This window comes from Haliotis asinina, chromosome 15, assembly GCF_037392515.1.
Source record: "Haliotis asinina isolate JCU_RB_2024 chromosome 15, JCU_Hal_asi_v2, whole genome shotgun sequence".
Lineage (NCBI taxonomy): Eukaryota > Metazoa > Mollusca > Gastropoda > Lepetellida > Haliotidae > Haliotis > Haliotis asinina.
Window position 1 is genome coordinate 24943544 of NC_090294.1, and position 20757 is coordinate 24964300.

Consider the following 20757-nt stretch of genomic DNA (forward strand, 5'->3'; position numbering starts at 1 on the left):
TATCGAAGATTAAAGTTACTGAATGTGATCTTAAACAATTTCAAAAGATATCCGTGGAAGACATTACATGATGATATCACACTGAGAGGGAACGGTCTTTATTAATGCATTGTAATAATGTGATGAGGTTAAGATGATTCGATCCAACTGATCGCATTTATGAACCACCAGCTCCTAAAACTGCCACTGTCCCTAATATTGTATAGGTGGTGGTGGTGGTGTGTGTGTATGTGCGTGTTTGTGTGTGTGCGTGCGTGCTTGCGTGCGTGCGTGCGTGCGAATATGTGGGGTGGATTACGTTAATGAGTTCAGGTGCTAGGTCTTGTCGACTGATTAGACCATGTGTAGCATACGTTTTGGATCATTCCGTATTACACGATAAGATTGGTTAAACGCTCATGAATACACGAGAACAGTTCTATGTCCATGGTTCGGTTTATACTGACGATGTGATGTTAAAGTTTTACCAACACACCTGTTTATATAGAAAAAGGTCATTAATATATTGTTGTACTGCAACAGTGAGTGAGTGAGTTAGGTTTTACCCCGCGAGGGAAACCAGAAATTGGTTTCACGCAATCCCTCTACGTGGGGAATCGAATCCGGGCCTTAAGTGTGACGAGCGAACGCTTTACCAACTAGGCTACCCCATCCCACTGTACTTCAGTAGACGGTAAACCATGTGATATTATGACCATAAGGAGCCTCTAACAATGAGCCTTTTGATGTGGCAAGAAAACAATTATTTGTGAACGTGGTGAAACATATGGGACCGGAGTTGCTCGGTAACCAATCTGAATCGATAATCTGGATGATTACGGTATCAATCACTAGCTTGTGAGGCATTGATTTTTAACAGACCGGCGTCATGTAGCTTGAACATGCTTGAGCATTCCAGGTTGACAAAAACACAGAATGCAATGTTTGGATTACTCTCAGGGGGTCTATAAAATCAAATAACATTTATTGTTGTTTTCATCCTGTTGCGTTTATTTCCAGGTACTCGCAAGACTCACAGCGGATCAAGTATTTCCTTTGTGGATGGTGTGTAACATAGCAGAATGTTTTGGGTTAAAATGAAACGTTTTCGATAATATCTTCGACAGAAATACGTGAAACTTGAATTCCTTGAATGTGACAAGGATTTTCAATTGCGACATACGAACTGAGTTACAAGTTATTGCGTAAACGATCCACAAAATACACATTCCACTTCCGGTTCCGGTTTGGCGATGGCGGATCCGGTTGTTAGTTCCCGGTTTGGACAACGCCCGATCTTAGAGGTTCCCGCTCTGGAAGTGTTCAACACAAACAAAATGGTAGGATCGTTACAAGACGACAACCCACGATCTCATCCGACGTTTGGGCGAACCGGGTACACGGCTCCGCAGCCCGACTACAGCCGTTACAACCACATACCCCCGTACCCGTACCCGAACATACCAAGCGGACATGCACCACCTATACCGTCTTACTACGGGATTAACCATCATGCACCGCGACATGTTCAAACGGTTCCGGCTTACAGCCAGTACCCGGATACCCGGTTTTACACGTATGGACCATACGGGGAAGTCAGGGGAGGGTCGGTTCAACCCACGTACTATAATCCCTACCCTGGGGTGCAAAGCCCGTACTATGTACCCCCGCCGCCACCTCCACCACCCGTACCCCCACCGCCAATGGCTCATCACGTGACAGACGAGAGTTTTTTCATGGAAGGCGTGTTGGAGTTTGGACGTCTTGTGACAGTCCATCTGAAAAGATCTTCAAGGGATTTCACAGGGTTGCCGGATTTCATGAAACGTGAGTTGAAAGCAACGTACGGGAAGTATCCCACAACTGACATTCGGATTACATCGGATAAAGGCGAGTACCACATCTACGCCAAGCCACGGGGGTATGCCGATGACGCTGACTACCCTCGAGCGTTCCGGACCCCGTCTAAATTCGAGCAGGAAGCGCACACCCGTAGCTATCGACCCCGGGATGTAGAGAGATGGTATGACTGGGATCCCCAGAACAGGCGGGATGATGATGATCATTTCGACTGAAGCAAAACTGAGAACTTCATCAATTTGCAGGTGTCTCCAGATATGGGTGTTTGGGTATCATGGTGTAGTTGGCTGGCGCATATGGAGCTTCTGTTACCATGGAAGCGGTGGGGAACCTTGTGATCAAAGCGTCCGCTCGTCACACCAAGCCCCGAGTTTGATTGCCCACATGAGTGCAATGTGTGAACCCCGTTTCTGGTGTTCCCGCCGTGATATTTCTGGAGTATTGCTAAATGCGGCGTAAAACTACGCTCACTCTCCCCTACAGTTGGTGTGTTTAGCAATGGCAGAGTTCCTCTGATCGTATCGTAAACTTTTGATAAAGGGGAATTACCTCCATGATTAATCTGATGCAGAAGAATATTTCTGACTTCGTTGACTCAGATACAAACATTCCAGACATTCTTGGCACACGTGAATCTGAACATGGATTAATGAGTAGGCATTTATTGGACATTATTGGTATTTACACAAGAGCATAAAAATATAGTAAGAAAGGTTTGGGATATGTTGGTGGTTAAAAGTTTCTTCGTCACGTCGAAGACGCAATTCCTGGGTTCCACTCCCATCTTGGACTGTCTCCAGGTAATACTAATGTCTGGCGTTTCCAGGACTCATATTCCTGGCATATTGCTAAAGTTGTCGCAGAACCACATTATCTCACCAAACATATAATTCCCAGAAACAGGCGAGGACGAGAGCCTGTTTGGTGAGATAATGTGGTTCTGCGACAACTTTATATATATATATATATTCCTTTACATTGTTGTGAATAATATTATAACTGTTTAGACGCAAACATTCTTTGGCTTGTATTATTGTATAACCTCATGGATTTTCACATATGCACACCAGGTTGTATGCTCTGTGTCAATTAAGTTTAAAAACTTCAGCATTATGAAACGAGTATAACATTGATGATGCTCTTTTACCTTAATATGGCACCTCAGACACTCCACTGTAGAAATGCTCTTAGTTTTGGTCTGAAGACCACATTAAGCAGCTTCTGTCCACGTGATCGTCATAATAGAATTTAGGTATATAAATGAGAGGATCTGACCAAAGACGCGTGATTGTTATATTCATGTATTAAATTTCCGTCCACTGCGTTTAAGTATTGTTTTGTTATTGATGTGTTTGCTAAGAATAAATGAGTGAGTATTTAGAATAACATGATAATCTTCGAGGAACCTTGGATGTCGTGAAATGCCACAGGATGGATCGGGTGGTCAGTTTCAGAGACGTCACTGAGTGAGTGAGAGAATGTGGGGACGATATTCGATAATATTCAGGCTGTTGCTGTTATGACGGGTCTCTCTCAAACACACTCTTACTCGCGAGCTCCCTGTAAAACACACACACACACACACACACACACACACACACACACACACACACACGGGCTCTCTCTTTCTACCATACACTCTCTCAGACACCTTCTCTAAAACGCACGCACGCGCGAGCGCACACTCACCCACTCGGTCACAAAAAGGTACTGCAGTTACTATAAAAGTTCCTTTTTCAACATTTTTAGTACAATTACCGTCGTTGTTAATAAAGGAGGGTAACTCATCATAGCAGTGTGTACGGACTAGAGTTGACTAAACCGGACAGCTTTATAATCCGGACAAATGAATCGGTCCCAAGTCAGTCCATAATAGGCAGATTCCACTGTAGTCTAAAATACATATCACCGAAAATACGTGTTCCTGTAAATATTTTATTATTGACTTGTGCTGTGTCCTTCACGATGACCTCATTTTCGGGTTACTTTGGAGGGATAACCCGTTGACTGAGTCTGTGGTTGACAACAGGAACAACATTCAGAATCACAATCTGTGGTATTATGACATACATGGCACTCACAGACCGTGATCACTGATGATTGGCTTGGGCGTGTTAAAAACAAGACCTGGCACAATCGACAGTCAAATGTTGAAAATCAAGAATGTTCACGGAGTTTGGGTGGTGTTGTAGTGGTATCGATCTGTAGCGTAACGTCAGCATGACAATGAACAAGTCCTGATTTGAGTATTTGGTTTGATTGGCAACACATGCAATAAACCAGTCCTAAGATTAATTCCTTTCTCCGCATAATCGACACATTCATATTTCTCCTCCGTTCGAGCGTTTCTTTCTCTAACTCATGTCCGACTAGTCTGCAAAAAATATGTGATAAAACGACGAACTCTACTTGAAGGTGAGTCAGACACGAGGTCTACGAGTGGTGTGATTTGTTTCTAATACTATAAGTTCATGCAAGGTCATGGCGTGGAGATGATCGGGTTTACTTTCACTGGAACATATTGCAGCGCACTTGTAGGCATTAGATTGTCATGATCTTACTATTAAAATGTCAGTGACAGACTAGGAGGTTTTGTTCAGTGGAAAGGGTTTAAAATATTTTTTTATACAAACTTAGAACATGTAAAACATAGGAAGGTTACGGGAGGAAGTCTTTCCCCAGATATGTTTAGTGGATTAATACCCACCACCAAGTTCTAAACACGACTGACGTCTTTCAGGTTCTTGGTAATTCAACCGGCGACATGCCTGAATGAGTCCAGTACTGCTTCTATTCAGTCGTGGTTGATTGGGCATGTTCAGGTTTTTGTCGACGGAAAATCTTTCGCATGATCAGTACTCTTACAAAGCAATCACTGACGTGGACTTACAACCACCATTTTCCTTAATCGGTTGCTTTATTAAACATGAAATTGGTTTCTTCATTAAACATGAAATATTGCTAAAGGGAGAATGGTGCTCTTGGTATTCTCCGACCGATAGGATTCTCATTTGAAAAAATCAAAAGTGTCGTTTAGTCTTTGTTGTTGGATGTCAAAAAATATAATTATTGATAATGAATACCATGTCCTTTTAGTTAGTTACCTCAAATGGAGCAAGACAAAAAAAAAATAAAATAAAAAATATATAAAAAATCCCACCCATCTCTGCATTTTGTCAGCCTTCGAAATTAAGGTCGGTCCTTAGGTTCCAGGCCGACGGAAAACTCGGACCCACAGCTTTTGTTTTCTGCCGGTCCTTATGTCTGACGGCTTTTTCATCCACAACTAAGAATATTATTTTCATACCAAAACAACGGGCCTACACTTTCTGATCAGGACCCACATTTTTCATCGCTCTGGGTCCTTAGGGCCTGCAGCTTTTCAGAGTTAAGGGCAAACACTGTCTTCAATAAATGTTGATATATTTGATATAAAAAAAACAACAGACACACACAAAAAAACCACACACACACATCCCCCCAAAAAAACAAAACAAAAAAACCCAAACAAAACACACACACACCCACCCAAAACAACAAAAAAAACCCAACAAAACAAAAAATCTCTGCCAGTTTAATGTAATACATTTACACATCTCTGTCTGTGTCTGTGTGGTGAGTGTGTGGTGGGAGTGATACTTATGATACTTAAAGGTGCAGTGATTATTGTAGGGAGAAGGGTTAATACCAGGGGCAGGTGGGTAAAATTTGAACCTGGGTACCCATCGGAATACCATCTAAATTCTGGACTCCAACCCACTATGGTGATGTAACTAATAGATAAAACAATGTAATGTGTTATTCTTTTATGATTAAAAGCTTGTATTTGAATATTTAGCCAGTATTTACAGTCAGCTGTTTTCACTATAAAACAAGATTAAAATACTGAAAATCTCAAAATTTTTGGCTCCTAGGTGAAGAATATATTGTCATTTCTTACACACTTGATGTCAGAAATTAACATACTGGGTACCGAGGAAGGTAGGGTAATAGAGTGTGGGGTACCCGGGTAGAAACTTCGGACCCGTCCCTGCCCTGATATGTATGTAAACACAGGTCCCTGATACAGAGTATACGCAATCTGTAATAGAAAAACATACAACTATTTATATATTATGTAATTTTATCCTTTGTATTTCGACAATAACATGATAGTTTCATCTGATTCAATACATCTGCAAGCAGTATAAGTTCAATTTTCAAGGAAATGCTCACAAATATCCCAAACACCCTTGTTTTCCTGTTATCTCAGTGTTTCATTATTCTGAGTTTTGTCAATAAAAATAACCTCAATTACCATCTGTGAACATAGTGAAATCAAAAACAAAGAAATTTCATTTTTAGGAAACCAGTCAAGTCGTTATCAGCGATGCATAACAAATGACAAGGCATTCATTATTTCAGAAATGAGATAAAACCTCTATGGTTGACTTAATTTTCATTTCATTTTGTCACAATGGTGGTATCATCCTGAAATACACTGTTCTAAAACTGTTCAAAATAAAGAGGTAAGAAAATAAGTTAAACATACTTTATTACTCGCTTGTTGAAGATACTGCAGTGTAATATTTTTACGGCAATATTACACTAGTGTAATACCGCTTGACGTATGACGTCAAAATGGTTCAAAGTTGTGACGTCACAATGCTAATGTTGCCGTCCCAATTTTACTAGACCTTGCTTGGCTCACGGAAAGCTGAGAGTCCTCACACTATAGGCAATTTCGCCACAGTTTCTTCCAATTTATGTTGGTGAGTAATAAACAGAATACTAAACTTGCCTCAGTGAAATACCATTTCTATTGAACTCATTAAAGATTTAGTTTCAAACTCGCTTTTGCTCGTTTGATACCAAATCATTAACTCGTTCAATAAAAATGGTATTACATAGAAAGTTGTTTAGTATCCTCTATTTAGTATCATGCCCTCCACCTTATGAACTACACCACCATTCTGAAATGGGACGAACATGCATGTCAAACTTTCAAACATCACATACAAGCATATAGGGTTGGCACTCACACTGCTTAAATCAACAGCAATGGTTCTAGGGAGGAATCTGCTTATATAGGTTTACAGGTTAAGCTGTGGGCATGCTAAATTCACATTAAGATAGACATAAACAAACTCAGATTAAGTTTTTCCAGTCTCCCCATTTCCGATGCTTATGACAAACATTAGAAACAAAATATTTACAAAACAAAAGCATCCATGAAACAGGGCTCCAATCCACAAAGCTTTCGTAGCGCTACGACATTCGTAGGCCTATGATAAGGTATAGGGCTATGACAGGTCATAATGTTATGAATGCTTTGTGGATCCGCACCCTAATCATCTAAACTATACATGTTCGTCAACAATCTTCCTATATAAGACATGAAGTGAACAAAATTAATCATTTACAGAATAGTCAATTACTTATTTAAATGATAACGACCAAAATGTTATACAAATTCTTTCATCCACAAAAATTTGCAACCTCTAAATGCTGTGAGGGACCATATCTCCCATTGAACATCCTACACAAGATCTGGTTGAGAACTGATCTTCAATAACCCATGTTTGAGCCGACTAACAGGATCTGGTGGTCAGGCTAGTAGCAGACTTGCATGACAACATGTCATTGTATCCTTATTGCGTAGATTGATGTTCATGCTGTCGATCACTGGAATGTCTGGTTTGTTTGACTCCATTGTTTACAGACTGCTGCCATATAGCTGGGACACTGCTGAGGGCGGCGTTGAACAATAAACAGAAAACCTCATTATGTCACACATCTCAGTACACATGGTCATGTCATACACTTTCATATGCTCAATGTCATACAGAAAATGCTCTGTCACATGTCATACACTCTGTCATCTTCCACATCATCCTCAATCACTCCTCTTCCTCTTCACTCATCATCCCGACACCTCTGACACCAGTTGTTTATGTATTTCTGCATTCTCGGGGTTAAGGTTGATGAGACGGTTACTGGACTCAGCCAGGTCAGAGATAGAGACGCGGCCATGTTGTCGGATGTATTTGGCCACATCCTCCAGCTCGTCCATGGTGATGTAGATAAACTTGCCCCGGTCGTCCACCACGCCGGTCAGCTGACCCTCGGCCTGGAGGTCCTGGACTCGCTGTATCACATCCTGGGGGGAAAAGACACATTGAGTAAGTGTATGGGTATGAATTTGAGCTTGCTTTCAGCAATATTCCAGCAATATCATGGCTGAGGGCACTAGAAATGAGATTCACACATTGTATCCATGTGGGGAATCAAACCCAGGTCTTTGGCACGACATGTGAATGCTAGCTGTAAGTCTAATTACTAAGCTACCCCACTGCCTCAAACACATTGAGATATGGAAGAACCCATACAGATACAGGTTGAAAAATACAATTAGTTACAGGTGTACCTGTGTAATATGTGCATGTTAATTTGAAAAGGCAGGCATGGGCCCAGGTAAATATGGGACAAATTAGGGGAAACTCATGTTCGTTCTTTAATACCTTATCAAACACTCCATTATCAACAAAGACCCATCTTGGAGTCCATGTTTTGGGCATACAACAACATATAGTTGGACAAAAATGAGTCAGTGGGTCTTGTTTTACCCCACTTTTAGCAATATTCCAGCAATATCACAGCGGGGGACAGCAGAAAATGGGCCTGACATATTGCACCCACGTGGGGAATCGAACCCATGTCTTCGGCGTGACGAACGAATACTTTAACCACTAGGCTACCCCACCGCCCCAGTTGGACAAAAAGGCTTCACTTTGTTAAAAGTAGGAATTATTACAGATTCAAATGTAACATTACATTCATTGCCATGACAAAATACTAATAATTAAAGGTTCTTTATCGTTATTGGTCTGTATAAGACATCAGTCATAATTATAATCATGATAATAACATATATATACTTGATGAGGTAGGCATGTCAAGGATAGCAGAAAAAATGGTCAGAACCGACAGGTACTTTGAGTTATGCATAATATTACAGATGTCAGCTTTCGACTCATTTGGCTTTAACTGTATGCCCAAGTGGCCAAGTCCGTAATCTTATTTATTCTTTTTTGCATTCATTATTGCAGGGCTCAAGTTAGGACATGTTAACCTACTTGCACCAGGTGCACCCTTAGATAAAAACCTTGTTGCACCAGCCAAATTCCAGTTGTACTCTTACTACTTCAATATGTAATGAAAGAGATATGCCACTGATTTAAGATGTTTCATTCTGAAGTTTGCCCACTTAAAAGTTTACCTGCACTTGGTGCACATTAGAGTAATAAGTGCTAGGTTGGAATTTTCAATACTGGGTTGCACCTGTGCAAGTAACAAAGCACTTAATCAAGCCCTGTAATGTCTCAAAATCATTACAGGAAGCAAAGAAACACTTTGAATAGCCATTCCCCTTACACACTTTTAACCTTGTATTCATCAAGAAATCCAAGTTTCAGAATTCATCTTTTCAGTTTCACTCAACCGTCATCCATAATGTGTTGAAAACTATCTGTACATATGAATATTGATCCAGGCTGATCCATTTCAATGTCTGATCACCAGGTATATTCAGTCACCTTGCACCATGTGCACAACAAGCATAGCAGCGGATGAATTCTAACCTGAATCACCAACAGAGTACATAAGTACGTCCCTAACAGTACATGACAATGTCTGTTACTTAGCTTATGTTATTGCATATTGCATTCATCTTGTCATTGATCAAATGATCAATTATAATACAAGATCAATTCCCTGATAATCAATCACCTGGGAGTGTACCTTGCTGGCTCTGTGTAATATACAAGCTGGTAGCTTCTGTTATCTCTTGTTTGATTTAGTTATTAAAGATAGACACCCTTCTATGCTGGGATTTAGACTTACTGTTACACTGATGGCATCGTGCATTGCGATTTTGGATAAAGAAGAAAAGAGTTATTAGCTCTATGGTGTGGGTCATGTCAAGTAAATGTACAGAAGTTGTGATAAGTGCCCGTGTGTCCATTTGTTTCTTGTTTGACACTATACTAATAAACAATACAGCTGTATAAAGGTGGTGTGTAAATAATAGAGCCTAGAACAGGCAGAGAGAAATCATCAGCACCTATCTGATATGATGACATGTCAACCAAGTCAGTAGGTGTGTGAGTTTACTTTTATGCCGCACTCAGATTTATTCCACTAATGGCAGCGACCTGTAAATAACTGACTAGACAATTGACAATCCAGGGATCAACAGCATGAGCATCAATCTGTGCATTTGGGAACTGATGATGTGTCAACCAAGTCAGCAAAGCCTGAACACCTGAACCCATTAGTTGCCTTTTATGACAATCGTGGATTACGGATGATCAATTCTAACCCAGAACTTCACAGGTTCAACAAATCAGTAAGCCTGACACTATTGGGATGTTCAAGATTAATTTATACCCAGATCATCATAGGTTTGCATGTTGTGGAACTAAGCCATTGTCTCTGTTACATTTAGATGATTCCTACATGAAATTTGCATATCAAAGAGGCCAGACATTCTTATTTTTGTATAGTTAGGCCAGACCAATTTATTTCTTGTTTTATGGATTTTTGTCCTCTGATAACCTAAAGGCAGGCAGAAAAAAAAAATAATAATAAAATTTCCATAGTGATATTCCTTCTAAATACTCAAAGTATTGTTTACTTTGGGCAATTTATGAAGTGAATATCGGTCAAAACAACCTCAAAAGCATTTCCTTGTGAGTTTACATTTTTAACCAATAAAAATCTTAGGAAAATATCAGTGGGAAAATTATTTTTTATTTTTTATTTTATTCTTGAAAAACATATGGCATGTAGATCTGTAAAACAAGAAATTCAATTGGTCTGGCCTTAATAGATTACAAAAATGAAATCTTTGACAGGCTGGACATGATTAACTATTAATAAATGCCTTGAAAAGCTTGTTTCTAATTTTCTTACAATTTTAAATTTGATTGTAAAGTGACTTAAAAAGAAAATAAATATATTAGATCCCAGATGAAAGCTATATTTGTCACCACTGGTCAATGACAATGTTACGGTTACAGTAATATTCAAAAGATTGGACAAAAAAAACCTTGTTTGGCCAAATTTTTATAATGATTCTGGAGATGAAAGATTAATAAGGCTTAACAGCTCACCTGAAAGCACAATCATTTTAACTTGATAAAATATACTCTTGTTGAATCTAGTCCTGTGCAACACCCATTCATTGGTGTGTCAGTCTGCATTATTAAACATACCAGTGTTAAACTACTAGCTCTGCATGTTAGGAGCTATTTCACTTTAACATAATGAGCGGTTCCCAAATAGGATAAATCTTTTCAGTCATTATATTGATGTTTTTGTGGCGACATATTTTCCTGACACTGAGAGCCAAGACATCCATTCTCATCTCATGTGTTGTGCATGACATCGATTCTGTTTGGGAAGATTATCTATAATTGTGCATAAAGCTGATTTTACATGTTGCCTAGCAACTCACCTGTGTTTTCAGTTTGAAGTGGGCTGCTAGGTCTTCTAGTATCACCACCTTCATTTCCTGCAAAACAATAATCACAGATGGCACAACTATTACCACACTGATGACAGTAAGACACAAAAATGCCATGACATAATGAGAATACTGTAACGACCACAATAATGATACAATAATGGCACAAGACAATACTCAGGGCACTAAGTCTTGCGATGACATAATGATGACAACTCACAGCACACTTAATAATGTGACACAATGATGACCATCATGATGGTGAAATGATGACCACATAAAGATGCATTTTGTGAATACCACACTTTTCTGCCTGCACCTAAATGAAACATGGCACAGGGGCCAAATGAACAAAATTTTGGTTTTTCTTGTAAACATCGTACCAAGAACTGCATCATTCACCAAACCAAATCATTAGTCAGTAATAGAAAACATGTACTCGTTCACTCATTAGGATACATATTCTACAGGCAAGTACTGACAAATACCACTAAAGATATTTACAATATCAGGAACCAGAATGCGGTTTCCTCTGATGAGTGTTCTCGAGAGGAATCATGCAAGAGTTACTTCCCTTTACTCATATCATTCAAGGAGTGTTTTAACCATTTGTACGCCATCAGTGCTACGATACTTGACTACTTTTTCCAATATTAGAGCAATATCAGCACACAGGGGCATAAGAAAAGGACATCTGACCTTTACCAATAGTGGGATCACTAAAAGACACATACTGGTGGTTACCAAAATGGAATAGTGCTTTGTTTATCAACTGCCACAAATGACAGGGAAAAGATACTTTTTCTTGAGTGGCCTTTGGCCCTGTATTGTGTTAAGTATTTCAGTGTTTCAATTAGCCTGCTGAATTAATTGCAACTGAAGTTCCAGCTCTGTTGGGATGTGTACTAAATTTTAGCTCTCTACTGCCACACATCTCATATTTGATATGCTATAACACTTGCTATTAGTAATACCTGAAATGTACCTAATTCCAAGCTGGGCTGACTATCTTGTGCTCTTGAATACATTCTTCTCCTACATTAAATACGTACACTTGTGTAACCTTGATTTGTGGATGTATGGGAAGTAGAGCGAGAATTGTATTTAAAATGCACGTCTTTGTTTCGCATGTTCACTGTTTTTTTTATTCACTGATTCAACAAGTTGATTAATATTCTGTTCAAATTTGTTTACCAAAGTTATTTGCAATCATCACCAACACAAAATTTTATGTCACCTTGTTCCATGGATTTAAATAGTTTTTAAATTTTCACAGAGGACATCAACATCATATAACAACAGTAAATGTGATCCCAGGCTATTTAACTCAGAGTTGAACAATTAGATTTAGTATATAATTATGTGTAATGCAGAGATTCAAAACATTTTGTCAGTGAGGCGTGGCAATGTGTTTACATCAAGAGTTATGCTTTATCTCGTCATACAAGTCTTGATTTAGCATGGTAATTACCTCAATCCATGAATTTAGGTATAAGTTCTGTACATGATTATCATAATTTGCCACTCCACCAGATGTACGTTCAGAGCAACACAATCATACCTTGATATAGTTGATGAATTCTTGCAGCAGAGATTCCGACTGAAAGAGAGAAAAGAGGAATGAAGTGCTATTTTCATAAAGACATAGGGTTGCATATTGGCAAAAAGATTGCATTGCAGTATATTGCGATTCATGACCATGGCATATGGGAGACAACTTTGGCATTTATTCCTCTTTGGTATCCCATGAGGAACAGGCAATCATTGAAAGGACTACTGTTATTATCTCTATCACAGACTACACCTGGTCTTACATTAAGATCCAGCACTGCATCGTCTTGTCCTTCTTCATCCACAGAGAACAACTCCTTCATCTTGAGATACTCTTCATGTTCTTGTCGTTCCTTCTCCTCACGTATCTTCCTCTCTTCTTCCTCCTAAGTATTTTACATGAGAAGTTACGACCCATGCATTCTGCATTCTTAACAAGTAAATGAGACATTAGGATGTATGTTACATGGCAGTAAGAAGTAAGAAAATCATGAAATAATTTTTAAGGTCCTTTACACTATGCTCGAGGAGAGGGTGGCTAAGCAGCCTAGTGTTGTCCAACCTCATCATATTTCTGGAATATTGCTGAGTGCAGGGTAAAACTAAACTAAGTATGCTTCATGATGCCCTCTATAGTCTCAACATAGCCTCAAACACACCTAAAGTCTCAACTTGGTCATTAAACCTTAACTGTCACAATGAGGCTCCAACCTCTTCTTTAATCTCAACATAGCCTCTAACCCCCTCTCACTAGTGATGGTCAGTTAATCGAAATAATCAAAGATTGGTCACAATGACAAAATGACCAATCAATCACTCATGTTTTCTCAAAATTGAACACAAACAATTTCAAGTCATGACTGAATTTATCTTATTCATTGTGCGTTAAGAAACATTCTTTATGTTTTGTGCATTAAGAAACATTACCAGGAAAATTTGATAAGTGATGCTAACCAATACTTTTCGATGATTTATCAGCCGTAACGAACCAATGATCAGTTACAAGATTTAACCAATTCCCACCACTACCTGTGAGGTCTCAATACACCATCCATCTCCATCATTAGAGCCATCATTGCCTCCAATGCCTTTTAAAACATCAACACAGCCTCTAATTCCAAATCAAGTCTCCACACTGCCTCCAACCCCTTCTAAAGTCTGCATATACCCTCCAGTCCCCGTGAACCAATGCTGACTACATTCCCCGCATCATCTCACCCTTGCAGCCTCCTCCACCTTCTCCCTCTCTTCATCCTTCTTCCTCTGTTCCTCCAGCAGAGCTTCTCTCTTCTTCCTCTCAGCTCTATCCTCCAGTTCTTGCTGAAATAACAAATTATACATCAGTTAATGTTTTAATAAAATGTCTGTTGTTTCAGATGTCAGGGAATGTAAGATCACTGTGCATACATATAAGCCATGGTAGTTATTGATAGCAGTCATGAATGACAACAATGGCCTTAGGTAAGTTTGTTCTTGGTCTCGACTTCCTAACTGGTTCTTCACTCGAGAAATGGGCTTCACACAATTAAGGTTAGTGATTTTTGTTTCTTTGTTCTTTAACAATGCACTAAGCAATATTCCTGCAGTGGTCTGTAAATATCTGAGGCAGAAAATCTAGTGATCAATAGTATGAGCATCAACTTGCGCAGTTGGGATATGAGCCTGACAGCTGACCACTTCAACCACTAGGCCATCCCTTAAAATCTAGTAAATACATAACTGATGCTACATGTCTAAATACAAACGAAATTATATCACTTTCAATTTCGAAGCACTTTATCAGTACAGGTATTGCCAGACTATTACTAACCCAAACAGCGTGTTTTTATCTGTGAGCTATTACATGTGTTTGTAAACAATCTTCTTTTCCAACACAAGCTATCCAAAGTCAGAGGTTGTATCAATGATTACTACTAGTGTGCTTAGACTCTTATCAGTCTTCTGCTGTATTTAAGGAAGAAAATAACCTAGGAACACAAACCTGTAATCAATGTTTTGAGCAACATTCCAGTGACCAGGGTGCCATTGTACACAGAGATCCTAGCACTAAGGTGACTGTAACTCACGTACCCTAACATAGACTTAATTCAGTTTTAGCGCTAAGGTGACCGTAACTCCCATACCTTAACATAGACATAAGGTAGTCTTAGTGCCGTAACTACCATACCTTAACATAGACATAAGGTAGTCTTAGTGCTAAGGTTGCTTTGTACAACAGTGCCCAGGGTGATAATACACAAGCAGTTCTCTTAATCTCACAAGATCCTCCCTGTTGCTGATTTTGATCAAAGAGAGTTGATACCAGAACCTTTTCCAGGGTGCTTAACTGTGTTAATTCTGTGTACCCCAAGAATCTTACCTCACGTGCTGCCCTTTTCTCAGCTTTCTCCTGTAGCTTCCTGAGTTTCTTGGCACCAATCTTTCCCTCACCCTGATTCAAAGTGTCTGCGATGTCATCATCATCCCCTTCGAACATCTCCTCATCTGAATACAACAGAGACAGATGTCATTATTATCAGAGATACCACTAACAAACTCGGTAAGGAAATGACCTTCAGTCTGATAATGAATTCAAGGTTTTTACAGTTTAAAAATGTGAATCATAAAGACTCACCATATCCATTCAATTCGCTCTTAGTATAGAGAAAATCATGAATCATGAAAACAATTACTTCCAACATATACAATACACATGCATATAAAATGTAATCTTTATCATGGTCCATGATGTTCCCCATTATTTTTTCATGACTTTCTCTGCACTCCAATCGAACCAAGAACCCTGCAGGATCTTAACTGGTCTGGCCATGATTGTGATAATTCTTTCAGTCAAATACAGAATACTGCAGTCAGTGGTAGATGGAAGTGATGATTCTGATTGGCAGGTGTGTGTTCATTTCAGTTACACTGACAGAAAGAAAGGAATTTGATAAATAGACTGCAGAAAGGTGCTATTTCATTAAAGTTATTTCGGTTTCATACAATTCTGAATGTCTAGACACATAGATTGTCCTAATCAAGTTAAAGAACTAATGGAAAATGGTCAGCATGCTAAAATGACATATTGTAAATACTCAGTCATGTCTCACTCATTCCATAGCAAACGTTTTTAAAGTGTTAGTTATTAAAGGTCACATGCAACGTAAAATACTACCTTGCAGATTCTGATACCTTTCGGTATGCACTTACCGGAACAAATCATCAAAAATGCCAGTTCAATCACTAAAGTTGAAAAAAAAAATATGTGATAAAATAAAAAGACAATGAAATCGGGGTTCCAACGATTCACTAAATGTGCCCCAGTGCTGGGAGAAAGAGTGGTTTCAACAGCTATGCTGTGCTGCGCCCAAAACGCATGCACAATGAATATGTTTGCGGAACTTGAAACAGCATGCATGCCTGGAGTATGAGGTCGTGAGCAGTAGTCTAATCTTGGTTGTGTACACAAGCAAGTAAAAAATCAACTTCTAAAAAAAGTTGTTATCCATAAAGAATCTTACATTCTTGTGACTTGCCATACTTCTAAACTGTTCATCAAACAGATCATCTTTCTGTATACACAATGAGTCCTCAGCGTATCAGCAAATGAACCAGCCAATAGGAAGCCATCGTTACACTTGAGCGCACATCCACCTGCTATGACTGGGTTCGGCCTCCCGAGGGCTTCGTTTCACTTTTGCAATTTTGAATCGCGATTGTAAGCTTATAATTTTGCTTATTTGTTTTTTTACAAGCAGCAAAGTATATTATATGTCATGAGTAAGTGACAATTGTGTTGTAATTATGCTTGATATTTTGGTTGCATGTGACCTTTAAGTTATTCCTCATACTAAAATGGTTTGTCAGTTTTCAGCACATTGTGGCACCAACTATGAGAATTGTGTGTCACATGAAACCTCGAATTTGAGTTTTTAACCTGAATCATCTCTATTAAGCCTCATCCTGCGGCGTGGTCCTCTTCTCCTAGCACCAGGGGGAGCTTCAGCAGCACGAGGTCGGTTGACCTGCCGAGCTTCATCTCTTTCATTAGGTTTCTTTGTTGCTGGAAGAACAATAAGACCATACATGACAGGAGCATGTAGTTGACTGAAACACTAACAGCAATGTCATTCATGTCAATACTGGTGATTTCACTGCACGTTAATGTTAACCACACAGTATACACATACTAAATGCAACAAGCTTCAACCAACAATGAGTTTGACTTAAGACAGAAAGGCCAAGAAGGCCTTGAAATTTGGGGAAGACTACCATGGGCTTAAGCAAATCAGGAATTATTCATTCACAGTGTACTGATAGACAAAATTACACACTGTTATTATAACCAACAAAGAATTTATGTTGGAAACTATAGATCTGCACAGAGACTATAGGTAACAGTAGAGACATCTGATTCTGTCACAAGCTACACCTACTTCCTTTATATTTTTTCAAAATCTTTATTTTTACATAAGGTACAAAGCAGATATTGATGACATAATTTAGCAACAAGTTTTCCATAATTGACGATAGTTAAATTTAGAAGTAGAAGGTTTTTGACAGGCCAATGAATTCCTGTATGGACATTTGGATTTTTGTGCCTGTACCCTTGTGAATAACGGTGAGGAAATCTACCATTCAGGCCATAACAGGCCAAACAGGATATTATTGGCTGTTCTGCCTATTTGCTGTGGCTGATCAGCCAATAATTATGATACTTATCAAACAAATTATATGATTCAAGTTTTTATGTCCTAAGGTTTACATTGAAACTGAAAATGTTTAACACATAATAAAGGAGTTTGGAAATTGCTAATTAAATATAAGTCCATAATATTTGACAATTTTGTCTGAAAATCAGTGACATAGATATTCAGTTTTAGTTGTGGCTAGAGTGCAGTTTACCGGGCGCGCGACCCGGGACTGCTGAGCGCTCGCTAATGAGCGCGCTATAGTGCTGTAGAGCTACTGAACTGTCTCACTTTACCGCGCTGATGTATCCTTAGGGTTAGGGACCCCCCTTCTAGAACCTTAGGGTTAGGGACTCCCGCTTCTAGATCCTTAGGGTTAGGGACACCCCCCTTCTAGATCCTTAGGGTTAGGGATCCCCCCTTCTAGGTCCTTAGGGTTAGGGACCCCTCTTCTAGATCTTTAGGGTTAGGGACCCCCCCTTCTAGATCCTTAGGGTTAGTGAGTAAAGGTTAGGGTTGGCAAACCTTAGATGCGATTATATCCATATATCCATCCACGAATCGAAAGTCAAACGATAAACGTCATCATATATCATAGCTTCGCTGGATTGGCTGCACAACATCTTGAAAACAATGCCTAGGTGTGGCTTCTCGCTTTGATGAATGGGTAAGCGTGGCCTAACTCTGCGCATGCGCAGTAAATGAAAACAAACCATAATAGTTTGTTTTCATTCACTGCGCATGCGCAGAGCTAGTGGGGTAATGACCCGTTAAACGAGCACTAACAAACTGTGATCGCACCGGTGGTTCCGAGGTAGCGTGTCCGCTAATTAGTCTAATTAGAATCCCACGACCCCTGCTGAGAGCGTTCGAGCCCCGCCAGCACAGCGAAAAAAATCGGAAAAAGCGCGCCCGGTAAAGTGCACTACTCCCTTAGTTGTTGACAGGAGAATCTATGAAAAGTTGTGTTCATAATGAAACATCTTTTTCTGAACATTATATGAATTTCAGTTTTGTCCAAGCTGAGCCTCAGCTGAGGACGTCCATTACTTTTCACCAACGTGATCAAATAAAACCATTTTGTGCGGAAATTGATAGTTTGTGAAATAATTAGAAGCAAGTCCAACTATAGTCCGATTGGCCAACAGCAAAGTAGGCAGAACGGCCTATAATAACACGTTCGGTCCATTTATAGGCAGATCGGTAGGTTTCCCCAACCTGTGATGAGTGTGAACAGCTGCTTACTCATTCGTGTGTGTGAGAGAGACTTAAAAATCGAGGAAAGATAAATTCTACACGTCTGTAATACTTACAGGAGCTGAACTTATTGATGAGGGTGACCACCACCAGAATCAGTGTCACAATACTGGCTGTTACAATGTAAATAGTGAACTGATCTACTACTGCCATGTTTTCAACTTGCACAACTAAACCGGAAGTGATTGCAAACAGGAAGTCGAATAAGTGGCGGGTGTATTGTTGCAAAACACACGCATTTTTTTAAAACGAAATAGGCATCGATAATGTTTTTTTGTAATTACTATTTCAGTGAGTACAGTTTACATTGTACTCATGCCACTTTAAGGCATCCATTTTCATGATCTTCATAGATGTAAGTTGCGAAGCATGCTTCCGATGATAGTTCGTGATGAACTTTCTTATCCAGGTAACACTAAAACAAGGTTTTCTTACTGTTTTAGATGTTTCTGATGAGGATTTCTATAAATATCAGAGAAATCTACTACAATGATATATACATTTATAAATAGTAAGCAATCGGCATACTGTGTACATATCATTTTACGGGTGCTTCGCTTTCGTGTCTCGACGTGGAGGGCATTGGCGGATCCAGAGGGGTTTGGGAGCGAGTGGGGGCGATGGGAAGCAGGGGTGCGCGCTCACACCCATAGACACCCACACCCGTTGTCATGAAAGTTTGTTAAATAACCATTGAAACTGTTGAAAATGAAGCTTGCAAACCACATCCCACCACCACTTTTCTCAGTAGTGTGCAAACCTCAAAACCCCACCCTCCAAATTATACGCACCCTTGTCAGTTAAATGCACTCTGTGAGAAAATCATTATTTCATGAGTCTGCAGTTTAGACTGAATATTGGCTGAATCATGATGTGTCGATAGATATAGACGCTGTCAAGCGACCACCTCTTTTCAAGTTCTAGGTCGGTATCACAGGCATACGCCAAAATATGCCTGTGAAGAAAGTAAACTCTCAATCATTGCTATTCCTCTAACTGTACATGCAAATGGTTGCTAACTGCATCTCATGCGTTATCCTAGCTTGGTACAGGTTATAACAGTTTTAGGCACTACGTGTATATTCGTTTCTTGTTGGTGTTACGAAAGTGGTAAGGGCATTCCGTGGTCGATTAGTTCATTTCATCGCGCAGAGTTGTGTCCCTTGATCGCGAAATGATCCCATAATCCTGTGTTCGAATCCCGTATTCTCTCTGCCAGAGGTAGTAATTAAAAAGTAAAATAAATGAATTCCTTTAAAGGTAGCGCCTTGCCCGACTCACTCACTCATTTAAATGACTGTACACCATAACAGACTGTATAATCCAGGACACCAGCGTTGGCAAATGACGGGGTAGTCATGAGGCACGACCAGTTTTAAGGGAGATGAAATGGGTTTTAATGTCGTGCTAAAGAATATTTCGTTGTGTCGACGTGCATGCATGTGTATGTGTGGCTGCTTGTACTAGTCAAGACTTAAGCTGCTTTCATAGTACTGACTCACTGAGATACCATGCCGCAGAATGGTATGCATGAATACCCCACTCGAACACATTTAATATACAGACTCCGAGCAGTATCAACAAGCACCATATGTTAACGTCTTTTGGTATGACGACCACTTCTCCACCGAGGCGTTTTCCAACTTAAGTGAGATACAACTAGGTTTACACTTTCGACTGCTTATCATTTCATTTCAGTGATTTATCCACTGTCTTATCGAGAATTCTCCCATTCATATTTTAAATGATATTAATTAACCTTCATCCAAACAATTATCTGCATGTTATGCTGAAAATAGTAAAAACAGTGTAGTGTAGTGTATTCATATGTATGTATGTATGTATGTATGTATTTATGTATGTATGTATGTATGTATGTATGTATGTATGTATGTATGTATGTATGTATGTATGTATGTATGTATGTATGTATGT

At 39.4% G+C, this 20757-nt stretch overlaps 2 protein-coding genes across 2 annotated transcripts; one reads left to right on the top strand and one right to left on the bottom strand.

Moving 5' to 3' along the window:
* Positions 1-1232: 1232 nt before the first annotated feature.
* LOC137265975 (uncharacterized) lies at positions 1233-2054 on the top strand. The gene has a single exon (XM_067801462.1). The coding sequence runs from the start codon at positions 1233-1235 to the stop codon at positions 2052-2054; it is 822 nt and encodes a 273-aa protein (XP_067657563.1).
* Positions 2055-5397: 3343 nt separating this feature from the next.
* LOC137265648 (DDRGK domain-containing protein 1-like) lies at positions 5398-19034 on the bottom strand. The gene is made up of 8 exons (XM_067801081.1): positions 18879-19034; positions 16812-16937; positions 15255-15379; positions 14114-14215; positions 13159-13281; positions 12906-12944; positions 11336-11392; positions 5398-7978 (listed from the first exon to the last, which is right to left on the bottom strand). Exons 1-8 carry the CDS (start codon positions 18973-18975, stop codon positions 7742-7744), a joined length of 906 nt encoding a protein of 301 aa, XP_067657182.1. The 5' UTR covers positions 18976-19034; the 3' UTR covers positions 5398-7741.
* Between the last annotated feature and the right edge of the window lie 1723 nt (positions 19035-20757).